At 40.9% G+C, this 14,753-nt stretch overlaps 1 protein-coding gene across 4 annotated transcripts in view; it reads left to right on the forward strand.

Annotated features, from left to right (window-relative positions):
* Positions 1-14,753, forward strand: part of ryr3 (ryanodine receptor 3) — a 109,788-nt gene that overhangs the window by 42,586 nt on the left and 52,449 nt on the right. For all 4 annotated transcript variants that reach the window (XM_029425968.1, XM_029425967.1, XM_029425965.1 and 1 more), the window contains 17 exons: positions 905-1,097; positions 1,658-1,874; positions 2,534-2,638; positions 3,911-4,014; positions 4,418-4,501; positions 4,954-5,113; positions 5,307-5,451; positions 6,271-6,476; positions 6,865-7,039; positions 8,135-8,343; positions 8,769-8,932; positions 9,114-9,162; positions 9,262-9,422; positions 11,601-11,763; positions 12,780-12,866; positions 13,208-13,434; positions 14,159-14,371. In XM_029425968.1, coding sequence (XP_029281828.1) covers positions 905-1,097; positions 1,658-1,874; positions 2,534-2,638; positions 3,911-4,014; positions 4,418-4,501; positions 4,954-5,113; positions 5,307-5,451; positions 6,271-6,476; positions 6,865-7,039; positions 8,135-8,343; positions 8,769-8,932; positions 9,114-9,162; positions 9,262-9,422; positions 11,601-11,763; positions 12,780-12,866; positions 13,208-13,434; positions 14,159-14,371 — 2,662 coding nt within the window. The remainder of the gene's footprint in view (positions 1-904; positions 1,098-1,657; positions 1,875-2,533; positions 2,639-3,910; positions 4,015-4,417; positions 4,502-4,953; positions 5,114-5,306; positions 5,452-6,270; positions 6,477-6,864; positions 7,040-8,134; positions 8,344-8,768; positions 8,933-9,113; positions 9,163-9,261; positions 9,423-11,600; positions 11,764-12,779; positions 12,867-13,207; positions 13,435-14,158; positions 14,372-14,753) is intronic.

Consider the following 14,753-nt stretch of genomic DNA (forward strand, 5'->3'; position numbering starts at 1 on the left):
TTTATATAAGACCCGCACCACTGGCTAGTTTTATATGACGGTGATTTGAGATTGGAAACCTATTGGGATACATAGAAATCTCACTTTTCACCTGGAGCCAAGTTAGAATGGTTGTTTGTTTTCCCTCCATGGAGTATGCTTGGCGGGGACTTACTGTTTTTACTTTACTTTATACGCTCTACAAACAGCTTCTTGCTATCAGCGATGCCAAGTTTACAAAGAGCTCTGATGAGTGTTAAATAAACTTAATGTTACAGAGAAATATGTACATTTTAAACCATAAACTTGTATGTTTGAAAATGATAAATTGGCTCTTTTTTTTAAAAGTTTACAAAACAAAAAGAAAGTCTTGTGGATTTGGAAGGACTTTGCCTCGACAGAACTTACTGTGAATAATGCAGGAGCCTGCTGTCCACTCTCTCGGTTCCTCTTTTCATTTTCCACATAGTGAAGGACAGCATCTACCTTAGGCATGTTTGTCAAAGTCCTTAGGGAAGGTCTAACATCTTCAAGTTGCACTTAAAATCCCTGCATAGGTGAAGACCAGCTATAGGCAGGTACGCAGGTATGTTCTCCGCCTACATACTGGGAAACAACTCTTCAGTAGTTTGTATTCGTCAGCCATCTGTCTGCTCGGTGCTTTAGGGCTTTAGGTCCTTGAATGCCCCCTCTTCCCTGCTCTCACCCTAAAAGCATAACACCTATTTTCACCTCTCCTCCCTCCCAAATCTACTAAAAGACCCATCACCTTCCCTCATCCTTTTTAAAGCACTCATCACCATCTCTCCCCCTCTCTGCTCCCCTCTTCCCCCCCTGGCCCATCTTCCTGCCCTACATTCGCAATGACTTTGCTGCTGTAACAGCCATCCATCCTCCCTCTCTGTCCCCGCCTGATGTTGTCTAGGCCGAGTCCCGAGGGCCGTGGCCTCCATTAACCAGCACCTGCTGAACTCAGACGACGTGGTCAGCTGCTGTCTGGATTTGGGCGCTCCCAGCATGTCCTTCCGGATCAACGGGCAGCCTGTCCAGGGCATGTTCGAGGACTTCAACACGGATGGGTTCTTCTTCCCCGTTGTGAGCTTCTCTGCAGGTGTCAAGTAAGCCTCCGCATTTATAATTGGGAAATGAAGCAATCCCAATAGGATGACTTGTTTTTATACTTGAGATGCAATTATTAGCTTGGCAGACTATAACGGCTTTAAAAAGAAACGATGTAGTTTTAAATGACAAGGTTACTGAATTGGCCTCCTGTCAGGGATCAACTAAACAAAAAGCAGACGTCTTTCTTTAAACACCACAATGTTCTGAAAACTTTAATTATATTGACACTAGTTGTTACTAAGTACAAAATGAATGTGTGGCAGAAAGTGAATGAGAATGGCCGAGGTGCGGAGTGCTGCATTGTATTTAAGCAGAACATTTTAGGTTCAAAATGTAATTAAAGAAATAGGTTAAAATCCTCATTGCTTTGGTTTATTACTATATTTAATGTTTATTTGTTTAGAGACGGGTTTCTAACGTAAACCAATGCCACACACCACCAGCATTGATAGCCCACACTAATTAGCAATGGCCATACAAAGAGATGCGTGGTGTATTTAAGACTCAGCATATTATTACAGAACGTCCTGCGATGTTGTGCAACTTCTCATCTCAGGGCCCGTTTCCTGTTGGGTGGACGTCACGGAGATTTCAAGTTCCTGCCACCCGCTGGTTACTCTCCATGCTACGAGGCGCTGCTGCCCAAAGAGAAGATGCACGTCGAGCCTGTGAAGGACTACAAGAGGGACCATGATGGCGTCCGTGACCTGCTGGGAACCACCAAGTTCCTCAGTCAGGCCTCCTTCATCCCCACTCCTGTTGACACCAGCCAGGTGAGGATCGTACCATTCATATTCACCTTCACATTAAATATTCAAAACACGGTGACAAATACATTTTAGTTTTGTTTTTGTGATGATGACAGAACATTCATTTGTGGTCATTGTTTAGATCATAGAGAAAAATACTTTCAGTGAAAATCCACTTCCTTAATTGACTGAATTGAGCTTGAACTGAACAAACAGTTGAAGGTTTTTTTTAAAAGATTTATTATTATTTTTAAAATATGTTATACATTTTTGAACCATCAGGAGGTTTCAGGAAGTGTTGGCCTAGTGGTCTAGTGCTACGCCTTCCAAACAAAACACTAGAAGGTCGGGAGTTCAATACCAGGTTTCTACCATTGTACCCCTGGGTTTCTCCAGGGAGACTGTCCCTGTACTTAGTTCAATGGATAAGGATAAGAGCGTCTGCTAAATGACCTGTAATGTAATGTAATGTAATAATCCGTTCTGCAGTGGCCCTGAAGCACAAATGCACACTTGATACGTCGGTATAACAAAGCCAGAATAATGTGAAAGTTCCTACAATCCACAGGAATGTAACAAATGCACAGTCAGGAGAAAAAAATGACAAAATTTTTTCATTTGTTGGCCTAATGGCATCTTTTGATCATCCAACTGTACCATCTGTTCCCCTTCTCTCTCTGCAGATTGTTCTTCCCACTCACCTAGACAACGTCCGGGACAAGCTGGCAGAAAACATCCACGAGCTGTGGGGGATGAACAAGATCGAACTGGGCTGGACCTATGGCAAGGTAACGCTGCTATCTATACACACAAACACCTTGGATATATTTGGCAGGATGAGTGACAAAGGTCAACGTGTGCCCTCTGCAGTAAAATGCATGTTAATGGCTCATTAACTCCAGTCTCCTCCTGTCCTTTTTTGAAGTGCATGACAGCAGTTTGGGTCTGGCTGCTGCTCCAGTTTACTGATAAACAAGAATGAACATTGTGTGCTGAACTATTCAAACCTGGATATTTGATCCCCACATATCCAAAGGCAGGCGTGTTTCCTCCGGTAATAAGATAAATTAGCAAACATTACACTTCACTCAATAAAAAGTTAGAGGAAAAAATGCAGATGAGTTCATGATAAAAGATAATAAATACATGTTTGAACTACTAACTAGCATATTTGTTTTTTGTATTTTTCATCTTATTTTAACCTTTTGTTTTCATAAGTTTAGATATATTCTAAAATAAAATAAAATAAAAAACCTGTCTGTTTCCTGCTCGCTGCTCTGCGGTCTGTCACACGCTGCCTCTTTTGTCCTGTAGTGGTTATCACAGAATCATTTCCCACCGAGGCCGTTTAACAAATTTAATGAGTGTCTAACCTTCCAAGCTCATGACATCCACATTAATTAAGACTGGGACAAAGCTCCACTCAGGGGGTGGGGGGAACTCAGGTGTTACGGTTTATGAAGGACAACATTTAGGTCCAAACAGCTGCTTGGTATTTAATTTTGCTGTAACGAGCCTCAACGAGCTCACAGTGACATAGCATTGACTCCAAGACACTTTATGGACAAGCCGTCGATACTTGGCGAGCAGGACGATCATAATGTTGGATACAGCTTCATTGCTTTGTAGAGTGCTTGGCCTTACTGTGTACTGCTTATACCTTTTTTAGTACGCATCAGTTTTATTTAACTTTTTGAATAACGCAAGAATAAATGTTCACCGGCAGAGTCTTATTGAGAGTCTGGGCGCAGAAGAACATTTCTGTAAGTCGACTGGATCCCAGGCTGCTGAGTCTCTTGCCACTGTCTCTTTCTTCTGAGCTGATTCAGGCTCATCTCTGCTTTTTATTGAAATGACCACCTGAGGATTGAATTAGTCAGAGTGGAAAACAAACCGTCTACTGCAGATACATTTGGTTGCAGTCCAATTTTCCGAACACTGAGCCTTCTGAACACGCCTCATTATATTTTGGCAGTTGTGGATAGAAAGCCTCGTGGAGAAAAAGAAAGGGAAAAATAAATGTGACATGAAACGTACAATAATGACTGCTTACTCCACAGGTTCGCGATGACAACAAGAGACAGCACCCCTGCCTTGTGGATTTCGGAAAGCTGCCTGAAACTGAAAGGAACTACAACGTGCAGATGTCTAGTGAAACACTTAAGTAAGGCTGGGCAGTTTGCTAAATAATCTGATTACTTATTCATGGAACTGCCTCTGCTCCTTGCTGAATGATGCGCGAGAGCAGATTAAGGATCAGATTAAGGCGGTGTAATGACTTGCATCTCCTGAGTGAATTCCAGTATTGATTTTTAAGAAATCTTGGGTCCAAAGCTTATTTGAGCCAAATACTGAGTCTCCTCACTGTAAAAACATGCCAGTGTTGCTATTGATCAACTAAGATTAATCAATGGCTAATGAGCTGTGTTCAACATGTAGCAGTCTCTCAATGGATTCTGCTGGTTGAAGATTAAAAACATCTAACAAAGTGTAAATGGAGTTTAAGCGTTTACATCAGTTATAGTCTTTATATGTGTTTCTGCTTTAAATGTCTCTTTTACCCTCAGGACCCTGTTGGCTCTTGGGTGCCATGTTGTCCAGGCGTATGTTAACGCTGAGGACGATCTGAAGAAAATCAAACTTCCCAAAGAGTAAGTTCGCAAGTCGGCATGATATTTTAAATAATTGATAACAGTTGTACCTTTATTACGCTCGTTCCATAATTGTGGCGAAGAGTTGATTTAGGTATTGGAGTAGTTGCTTACTTTGATTATAGTTTTAATTGCGTTGTTGGTAAAATTTTACGTCGTGTGATTTTAGTTTGAAAATATCTGATTACAAATTTTCAAAAAATAATTGTTGCAACATCTCATGAAGTTATTGCACCATTTATTAACTTTGTATTTATTGTACTTATTTTTAAAATGATTCTAATATTTCCTTGCTTGTTATTAAAGCTGTACTTTTATTGTTGTACATTGGCCTTGGTACTAAACATGAGGGAAAAAAGATGTGATCATTTACCAGATTTGAGTGTTAGAATCTGTGGTTTGTGCCTAACCCTAACCTTCTTTTTTGTTGTTGCAATTTCCCCCCTCTGCAGCTACATGATGTCTAATGCTTATAAGCCTGCACCACTGGACCTCTCTGACGTGAAGCTGACTGCAGGTCAGGAGTTTCTAGTTGATAAACTGGCTGAGAATGCGCACAATGTGTGGGCCAAAGACAGAATTAAACAAGGATGGACCTACGGCATCCAGCAGGTAACAGTCATTAATCTTTACACTTTAAGGAGCTGGCGGTACTCTGGTCTTTAAGTTACAGTGTAGGAATAATACATTGGGTGTTTGTATTGGAGATTTTTGCTGAAATGTTGTTATTTGTATTATACGTTTGTCTTTATACTACTTGCATGTTTCCTCTATTGTGTTAGCATATTTTTATTGTTTGTGTCAGGATTTGAAGAGCAGGCGTAATCCTCGCCTGGTGCCGTACGCTTTACTGGACGAGCGCACTAAGAAATCTAACAGAGACAGTCTGAGGGAGGCCATCCGGACCATGGTGGGATACGGTTATGACATCGACCCCCCAGACCAGGAGGGTAAGAATTAAAGTGACAGTATAATCATCTGCAAGCACAGTTGTATTCTAGTTAACATTTTAGGAGGGTGAAGTGCAGAATGAAGTCCAAATCCTACAGTACCCACCATGCAGCTCAAGTGTCAACTCAAAAATGAATAAAGCACCCACAGTGGGATATTATGGCTAATAATGTTTTTATTACATCAGCTATAAAAACTGTTGTGAACTTGTGTTATAAAAGATATTTTCATTCGTTTCATATGTGCAGATTATATTGAACATTTCAGTCCATCCAAAATATCACTTTGTTTCTTTCTCCAAAGCCCTCTTGTTGTTGTTGTTGTTGTTGTTAACTTTAAGTCAGTGAGTTAATGACTCCTCCTGACGAAACTACTGCATTGTATACATTTTTTAATACATTTTTTAATGGGGCTATAATATTTTGTATCCTCTTTATTGCCGACGAGAATAAAGAGAGATTTCAGCAAAGTTTTTACTTTTTAAACTACATTTTAGTCTCGCCTTTTTTGGTCAACAACATTGCTTGTTGCTATGGTCACAGTTAGTGTTTAATGACGTCGCTGAAGTCTCGTATTAATCATTGACATTAAGGTCGTTGACAAACATGTTTAGTCATAGTGATCGTTAACAGTCGTTAAAATCTAACAGGCTTATTTATTATAGTATTATACTGTGTGCACTGTATATGTTCATATTTAGTGGCATAGCCAATCATTACTAGCTTATATAGCTTCATATCCTATTAGTGTCGGTTGTTATTTAATAAACGTTTTTTAAAGGCAAAGCGTAACTTTTTCTTGCCTCTCTCCATCCCTAGCCCTCCATGTGATGGATGATCAGAACATCGACACCATCCGCTTCTTCCGTGTGGAGCAGACGTACGCATTGAAGACAGGGAAGTGGTACTTTGAGTTTGAGGCTTTGAGTGGAGGCGATATGAGGGTTGGCTGGGCCAGACCGGGCTGCAGGCCTGACGTGGAACTGGGAACGGATGACCAGGCCTTTGTCTTCGATGGATTCCAGGTAAACAAGCTCTGTTAGGACATATTGTACCATTTTACTTCAGCAGCCATTATTATTCCATCCTCGCTGTATTACAGGCTGTACCCGTGATGGAAGGGAAGATGACTGGGGTGCTAGCAAGTTATTTGAGTTTTAAAGGACATGATTACAATTTTGATTTACTTTGAAGTTGTGTGGACGGTGCTATGATATGGGATACATTTGAAATCTTAGTGGAGAAAAATATATTTTAGTATACAAACAATGCATTAGTAATACTTCCTTAAGGAAAGTATCTTTAATAGAGCCGTCACGATATTACCATTGATTGATTCCACGTTATTTAGGCCGCTTGTACTGCAGCGTTGATCATAACATTTAATCAGATCATGTGTTTTTTCTCCTTCAGGGTCGTCGTATGCACGCAGGTGCCCGCTACTTTGGACAACCTTGGAAAAAAGGCGACGTGGTTGGATGCATGATCAACATGGAGGACAAGTCCATGATCTTCACCCTGAACGGAGAACTCCTGATCACCAGCAAGGGCTCTGAGCTTTGCTTCACTGACTTTGAGACGGAGGACGGTGAGGACTCCATATTACTGTAACTTTAGTGCGAGTTCATTCCTTTATTCTGTGTGTGTTTCAACCACAGTATCTCAAGAGGTAGAAATGGGTTCGTTTGGCTCGAGGCAAAACAAAAATAAACTGTAGAAAATGCTAATGATGTTAATTAGAGTCCATTGTGGCTTTTGCCCATTACTACGTAAATGTACCATCATTCAGGTCAAGACGGGAGTAAAGTTAAGTAATTGAAATGAATTGTTATAGTCGATGGTGTGATGGATTCTGCTGTATAAACAGTTTATAAACTTAGCTTACACTGGTACACTGAGGAGGTTTACAAGGCTTATAAAGGTTCACATTTTTGTCAAATAGGGTTTGCTAAATTTCTTTCGTTTTTATTAAAGCTTTAACTTTCATTATGATGTAAATGTTGGTTGCACGATCTGCTTTTAGATTGGTTCCCTATAAGCCTCGCTTTTACTTTGCAATTCTGTCTGACACCGGGTACGATCCCCCGGGGAAATGAAGGCTCGATTAACGTCATGAAGACGTGGAAAACAAATTGCAGTGTGTCCTGTTCAGTGTTGCCAACTCTTTTCCAATAAAAGTAGCTAGCACTAGCGGCAAAAGTCACCAGATGACGTAATGAGCTCATTTGCATAAAGCTTAGGGGTTGTGTTGATTGCAGCGAGGGAGAGCCTGCCTGCGCACCTCGGGCTGTTGGCAGAAGAGCCGTAGACTGCGTTTCTTCTGAGCAGCATTGGGAATTGGGGGGGGGGGGGGGGGGAGGTTGACAAGTTGTCTATTGCCACTTTAATAAAATACCACTTTTTCCTTTTTTGTATGTCCCGAGATGTTTTTGCCAGGGTTTTAAAGGCACCAGACTAATTAAACGTAGCTCTTGAGGGCAGGAAGACAGATCACGCCGTTAGTGGTAGGGCAACATCCAAGCAACTTTTTAATTAAATGTACAAAGAAAGGTTTCCAAATTTGTTCAGGGAAGGAACCTCTCCTGTTACAAGAAGGGACGGCATGACTGGATGATATTTCACACTTTAGAAGAGACCTATATTGTCCTGGCAAACCCACCAATGTCTCTTAACTCTCCTCCAGGTTTCATCCCTGTGTGCAGTATGGCCATGGCTCAGGTCGGACATATGAACCTGGGCAAGGACGCCAGCACTTTTAAGTACTACACCATGTGTGGTCTCCAGGAAGGCTTTGAGCCCTTCGGTGTCAACATGAACAGAGACATCACCATGTGGTTCAGCAAGCGCCTTCCCACCTTTGTCAACATACCCAAAGACCACATGCATATCGAGGTGAACAAGCACTTATTTTTATTTCTTTTTATCTTTTATTTCTACATTTTTTATATTCTTTATATTTTTTTGCTGTTGGTATTGTCCTGTTATGTTTAGGGATATGACATGCAACAAAGGCCCCAAGGAAGTGCGTAGCTGCTTCTCGCCAGTTAAAAACAACACATTTGGTCTTTGCAAACGGAAATGATGTACGTGTTTATTTGCATATAAAGCGGGGAAGTCGGATCCGATCCTGAGTGCTCACTCAGACATGTGGAGATGCATTCTAATGTCGGGTGTAAGCAGTTGGCCAGTTCTCTAACTTGCTCTTTGCATACAGACATGGCTATGTGCAGTGCTGCTGGAGTTGATGGACATTGATTTTGTATATCGATCTCATTCTTTGGACGTTCATTCCCTCCTTCTGACTCCTAACTCCTCAGGTGACAAGGATCGACGGAACGGTGGACAGCCCTCCATGCCTCAAGGTCACACACAAGACGTTCGGCACGCAGAACAGCAACAGTGACATGACCTACTGCAGACTGAGCATGCCTGTGGAGTTCTACTCTGCAGACAAGATACTGGACGAATCACTGAAACTCAGGTCATTGTCGGAGCATTGTTGTCATTCGAATACAAATATCGTTGTGAAGGAACAGCAGTGGTATCGTTTGACTGTTCTAGTAGCAATGTCATGATCGTTTAGTCTCAATACAAAACATTTTTTTAAATGAAATGTCACTTTGTTGTTCTCAAAACCTGCTGCTGTATATTTGTCTCTGCAGCCATCCTCCAAAAGAAGATGGAACTGTTGACTATGGAAGCATCACAACTGTAAATCAACTTGATTTTTAAAAGATCTTTTTATGTACGACTGCTCTCTGTTTGTTGTCTGTAATCCATTGTACTGTGTGTGTGTTCTTTTTATGGCAGTACTACCACTCAGTGAGAGTGTTTGCTGGACAGGACCCTGCGTCAGTGTGGGTGGGCTGGGTCACACCGGACTATCATTACTACAGCAAGAACTTCAGCCTCAACAAGATGCGGACAGTCACCGTCACCCTGGGAGACGAGAGGGGCCGTGTCCATGAGAGGCAAGATCCCTGCATCTCTGTTTATAGGTTTATCATGAAACATAGAGAGGTGTAATGTAGACGGGAGAGGTTCTCTGAGGAAACCGTGGAATATCAAATACATTTGCAACATACTAACACTGTCAAGTTATTTTCTAAATGTGCAGCTGTCCCTACTTGAAAGGGATGGAAACATCTACCCAAAGTTTTTTAACTGGATTTCACTCCAAAAGACCAAACTGCTCTTTTCCTTTTTTTCCTCCTTTTATTTTTTGCAATTTCAGCAAGAGTCAGACAATGTATTTAGAGTTAGGTATTTAGAGTTAGGTATTTAGAGTTAGGTATTTAGAGTTAGGTATTTAGAGTCAGGTATTTAGAGTTAGGTATTTAGAGTTAGAGTTAGGTATTTAGAGTTAGGTATTTAGAGTTAGGTATTTAGAGGTGAAAAACCTTTTGAATAGAAACAAACAGAAAAGAGAATTAATACATATTACAAGGCAACTCAGATAAATGTAAATAGCAAGATACACACATTTGTAATTTCCAACTATTTCTACCTTAAATTAATTAATGAGTAAATGTGTACTTCTAACGGCATTTTAACTTTAAGTACTCCTCATTTTTAATGAAAACAATTATGCAGTCAGTTCTTAAATCACAAACGATATAAGAAATGAAACAAGCCGTTCTGCAACATGTACACAATCAGCTCACCGAGCCACACACACACACAAGCGCGCTACCGATCAAGACATAAATCCAGCGTCAATCAAACGAGTAGCGGCAGCGATCTCCAGCAGGTAACAGTCTCTCAAGCTAAAAGGTTCAGCGTCTTACCGGCTGCCTCTTTGGTCTCGATAGATATTTGGGCCCTGCACAATCTTGGTCTGGTTTTCGACGTAGTCACGAACACATCCTCTCTGCGCTTCCATAACGCCAAGCTGGCGCTCTTTTAAATGGGAAACACTCAGGCAGATTGGTCACATCCGGTTTGTCCCATTACTATCTGGACAGCTCCAGCTTGACTTGACAAACACGTTTCTCATTGTGTTAGTATACTTCAGACCAAGTTCAAAGTAGAATCAATGACGTTGATCCATCAGAGTAGGGTAGCGCTGGGTGTTGCAAGAGAATGTGAAAAGCTGAAACATTGATAGGAATAAGATAGTGTTGTGAGTGAATGCAGGTCTGGCTGTATGAAAACCCCCAAAACTATTGCAAGAAAAGTAAAAAACATTCTAACTTTAGACGTTAACTTCTACCACAGTATTTCTTAGGATCTGTCCAATTAGCAAATGAATGTAAATGAAGAAACATTGAGACTGGAATCATAAAGCTCAAGGTCTTCATACAAATGCAGCTTTGTACATATTCCTGAGTAGCTGCAGATCAGTGATGGGCTTTTATCTGGAAGCTATTCAGGAAGTTTGTATCTGGTTGTCGTCAGTTTAGATTTTTTTCCAGACCTTAAAACAAAAGAGCATTCGTGCATTACCACATTGATTTGCAGTGTTTACGTTTAGTGTATTCCTTTGACATTACATTAATGCAGACATACTACAAAACATGTCCCAAGACTTGTAGTGCTTGATGTAAAGATGTAAAGATGCAGGAGTCTAGGTGACCTGGCAGCATTATACTACCAAAAAATCATCATCATCCAGTCAACCCTATATATAGGGTGTAAATAAATAAATATATATATATTTATTTATTTATTTATATATATATATATATATATAATAAAAATAAAAATATATATAATATATATATATATATATATATATATATATATATATATATATATATATATATATATATATATATAAATTACTTACAAATTTGAACTAGTAAGGAAAGGTTACTAAATGACCCATAATCCATAATGTGACCCTCGATTGGTACTGTATCTTCAGCTGAAGAAGCAAAGACATATTGACTTTATCTTTTGTCATCCGTTTCCCATCCTCATGCAGTATTCAGGGCAGTAAATGGGAAAGGGAGCGTCTGTGTGTAACAGAATGAATATGAATGAGGCAAGAGTCACAAGTCAACACAGATCGATGAATGTGACACATGATAAAAAGATATCGTGCACAAATCGCTTATTTTTCAATCGTCCTCGTCGTCCTGTGGTTTTTGATATTCACGTGGATTTACGCACGCCACGCTCATTTCCTGCCGTTGTTGCTAGTGCAGTGTCCAGAGGAGCAACTGCTACATAGTGTGTGGAGCGGACGCAGTCGGCCCGTCCTCGTCCAGCCGCTCCAACTCTGACCTGGAGATCGGCTGTCTGATTGACCTCGCCACCGGCCTCGTCTCCTTCACTGCCAACGGCAAAGAGCTGTCCACAACATACCAGGTAATTAAAGATAATAGCGCAGTAGTGAGGTGCAGAGGACAGTCTGCCTCATAAACTTCAGTATGTGCACATCATTATTTCTCTCTCCTGTAGTTAAGGTACAGTATGTCTCCTCTCTATTCCTAAGAGTTGGCGTACAGTTTTATTCTCCAATGTTGTTGAAATTTGGTTTACTACTCCTCAACACTCCATAACATTCTGAGGTGTTTTTGTTTATCGTGAGTCTTTGGGATGATAGCACACAGACGTGTTTGTATTGCCCGCACGTACTCAAAAATACCTTCCATTATATCTTCCCTTCAGGTAACGTAAACAAATGTGCACCGCAGTAAATTAGACCTGCAGAAAGGCTGTTAGGAAAACACACAGTTGAACTCGCATGGGTTTTCAATACCAGAGTCTTAACAAAGACAGACATCTGCTCAGTAATCCTCGCTCGCCTCGCTGATCTCGGGTTTTAACAAATCATATTGATACCTGACTAGACCACGAAATGAAGCCTTGAGAAGCTTCTATCAACCCGAGTCGTGTTCTCCTCTACATCTCTGTTACTGTCGGCCTGTTTTCTCTCTCCTTCCTAGTCCTTGAATTAGAAGGATTCCCCCTTTTCAATCCACGACTGAGGGAATCGAGAGGCTTTAACTCGATGAAAAGCATCTCGTCTTGTTATGGCTTCAGTTGCTTTTCCTCTCCCTTTGTATTTATCTTTTGTCTCGGATGGCTGTCATCAGTACAACAACTGATACTCATTGAACTGGCTAATTCACCAGCTTAGAGGTTAAAGAGCCTTCTGACATTTGTTGAATTTGACACCAGAACAGACAAACTACAAAGAGCAGAAGGCCGGGCTTCAGATCTGCAACGAGCTGAAATAGAAATTTAAATGAGAACTTTAGATTTCACTAAGAGGTTAGTTCAGGACAGATCTGGCTTTTATTTAACTTTGATGCATTATTAAATCCTAAATGATTTAAAATCTCCGATGTTGAGGACTGAGCTTTGTTGTTTTGTTTCAGGTGGAGCCAAATACCAAGCTGTTCCCAGCTGTGTTCGTACGCCCCACGAGTGCAAACCTCTTCCAGATGGAATTTGTGAAGATCAAGGTGTGTCTCTTCTCAAATCTAACAATATGTAATGTTTGGACACGATATGGCGTCTTAGTAGTGGATGTTGGTGTCTCCAAAACAAATGTAAAGTTTTATACGATTGTAATCTTGCTCGTTCACGAGTACCACAGTACATCTTACCTCATTTACAGTAATTGTAGAAGAATTTAATATCATCTTTAATTTGTAATATCCCTCTTCATCCTCAAATAGTCTCACACTGGTCAACACACCAGTGACTCCATATTGGTATTAATTAAAAACAAAAGCACATGGTTCATCCATTAGTTGAAATTGTTTTCCTTTTATTGAGTATTTTCTTCTCCCTCTGCTCCCAGGATGCCATGCCGCTCTCGTCTGCCATATTTAAGAGCGAGCACAGGAACCCGGTGCCTCAGTGTCCGCCGCGTCTGGATGTGCAGACCATCATGGCCGTGCTGTGGAGCCGGATGCCGAACACCTTCCTCACCGTGGAGACCGCTCGAGTCAGCGAGAGGCACGGCTGGGTGGTCCAGTGTCTGGAGCCGCTGGAGATGATGGCCGTACATATACCTGAGGAGAACAGGTGTGCAACAGGGATGTGATGTAGGCTTAGAACATATACTGGTAACACCTTCACCTGCTGGATGGATGCTGGATATACAATGTTAGCCATATGAGAGCCATGACGGGTGCTTTGTTATTCTTTTCATCCTGATTTGAATACCTTGGTAATCCCACTATGTAACACTATAGTAGATACATAAGAGTCTCTTGTCTCACACCAATGGCGTCGTGCTGTTAAAATTAAGACCACATGTCACGCAAAATACCGCATTTGATCATTTTCATTCATGGTCTGGTTGTAAACTGAAGGTTCCCCGTTGTGTCTAAGTTAATGTTCGAATGATTTTCTGATTTCAATTGGTTTTGATGCTAAAAGTAAAAAAACATTTTGTGTGTTTGATGAGTAGAAGCAGTTAGAGGCACTATGCCAGCTTTTGTGGGTGATGAAGATAAATGACTATTATTGGATAAATGACCAAATGGGAATGTCTGTTTTTGTCTAATTAGGTGAATTAAATACCCGACAGATCAAGACACTTTGTCACATTGTTGCAAAAATCATAGTTTAATGAAATACTGGCCGTAATAACGTAATACAGCAAGAAACATTAGAAGGAATAGTTACCGTGGTGCACGTGTGGCATATAATCTCACAGCATATATCGCCTAGTTCTTTGGATAATAACATAGTATATACTGCTGCAGTGTAAAAGCTTCTCCATTCGTTTCCTGCTTTCTTCTAGATGTCTGGACATCCTGGAGTTATCTGAGCTTGAAGACCTGAGAAAGTTCCACTACCACACACTGAAGCTGTACTGCGCCCTCTGTGCCCTGGGAAACACCCGCGTTGCTCACGCCCTCTGCAGCCACTTGGACCAATCACAGCTGCTCTACACCATCGACAACCAATTCCTCTCCGGCATGCTGAGAGAGGGCTTCTACAATGTCCTCATCAGGTGTGGTATCAGCAGTTGGTTCATGCATAACATTATGATATGTTTTTGTTTTTGATTCGACATCTTTACCTTCCTGCAGTTTGGGAAATTGTTTTTGAAGTCTGCGTTTGAAGTTTGCAATATTTTGCTCATTGGAGAATCTAATGATAAATGATGATATAATTATGACTTATTACAACATCAACTCCAGCGCCATTAACTGTTGAAGTGAAGGAGCCGCACACACGACCACAAAAATACATTTGTCATAATAAATCTTAATAATGCCTCCATGTAATGCTGTGTAATCGAGTCTCTCTTTTCTTCACATCGTGTCCATACATTCCCAGTTAAACCACAGACGCACATAATTAGGATGAATCCTACATTGTGAATTTCACCT

Source organism: Cottoperca gobio, chromosome 24 (genome assembly GCF_900634415.1).
Source record: "Cottoperca gobio chromosome 24, fCotGob3.1, whole genome shotgun sequence".
NCBI lineage: Eukaryota > Metazoa > Chordata > Actinopteri > Perciformes > Bovichtidae > Cottoperca > Cottoperca gobio.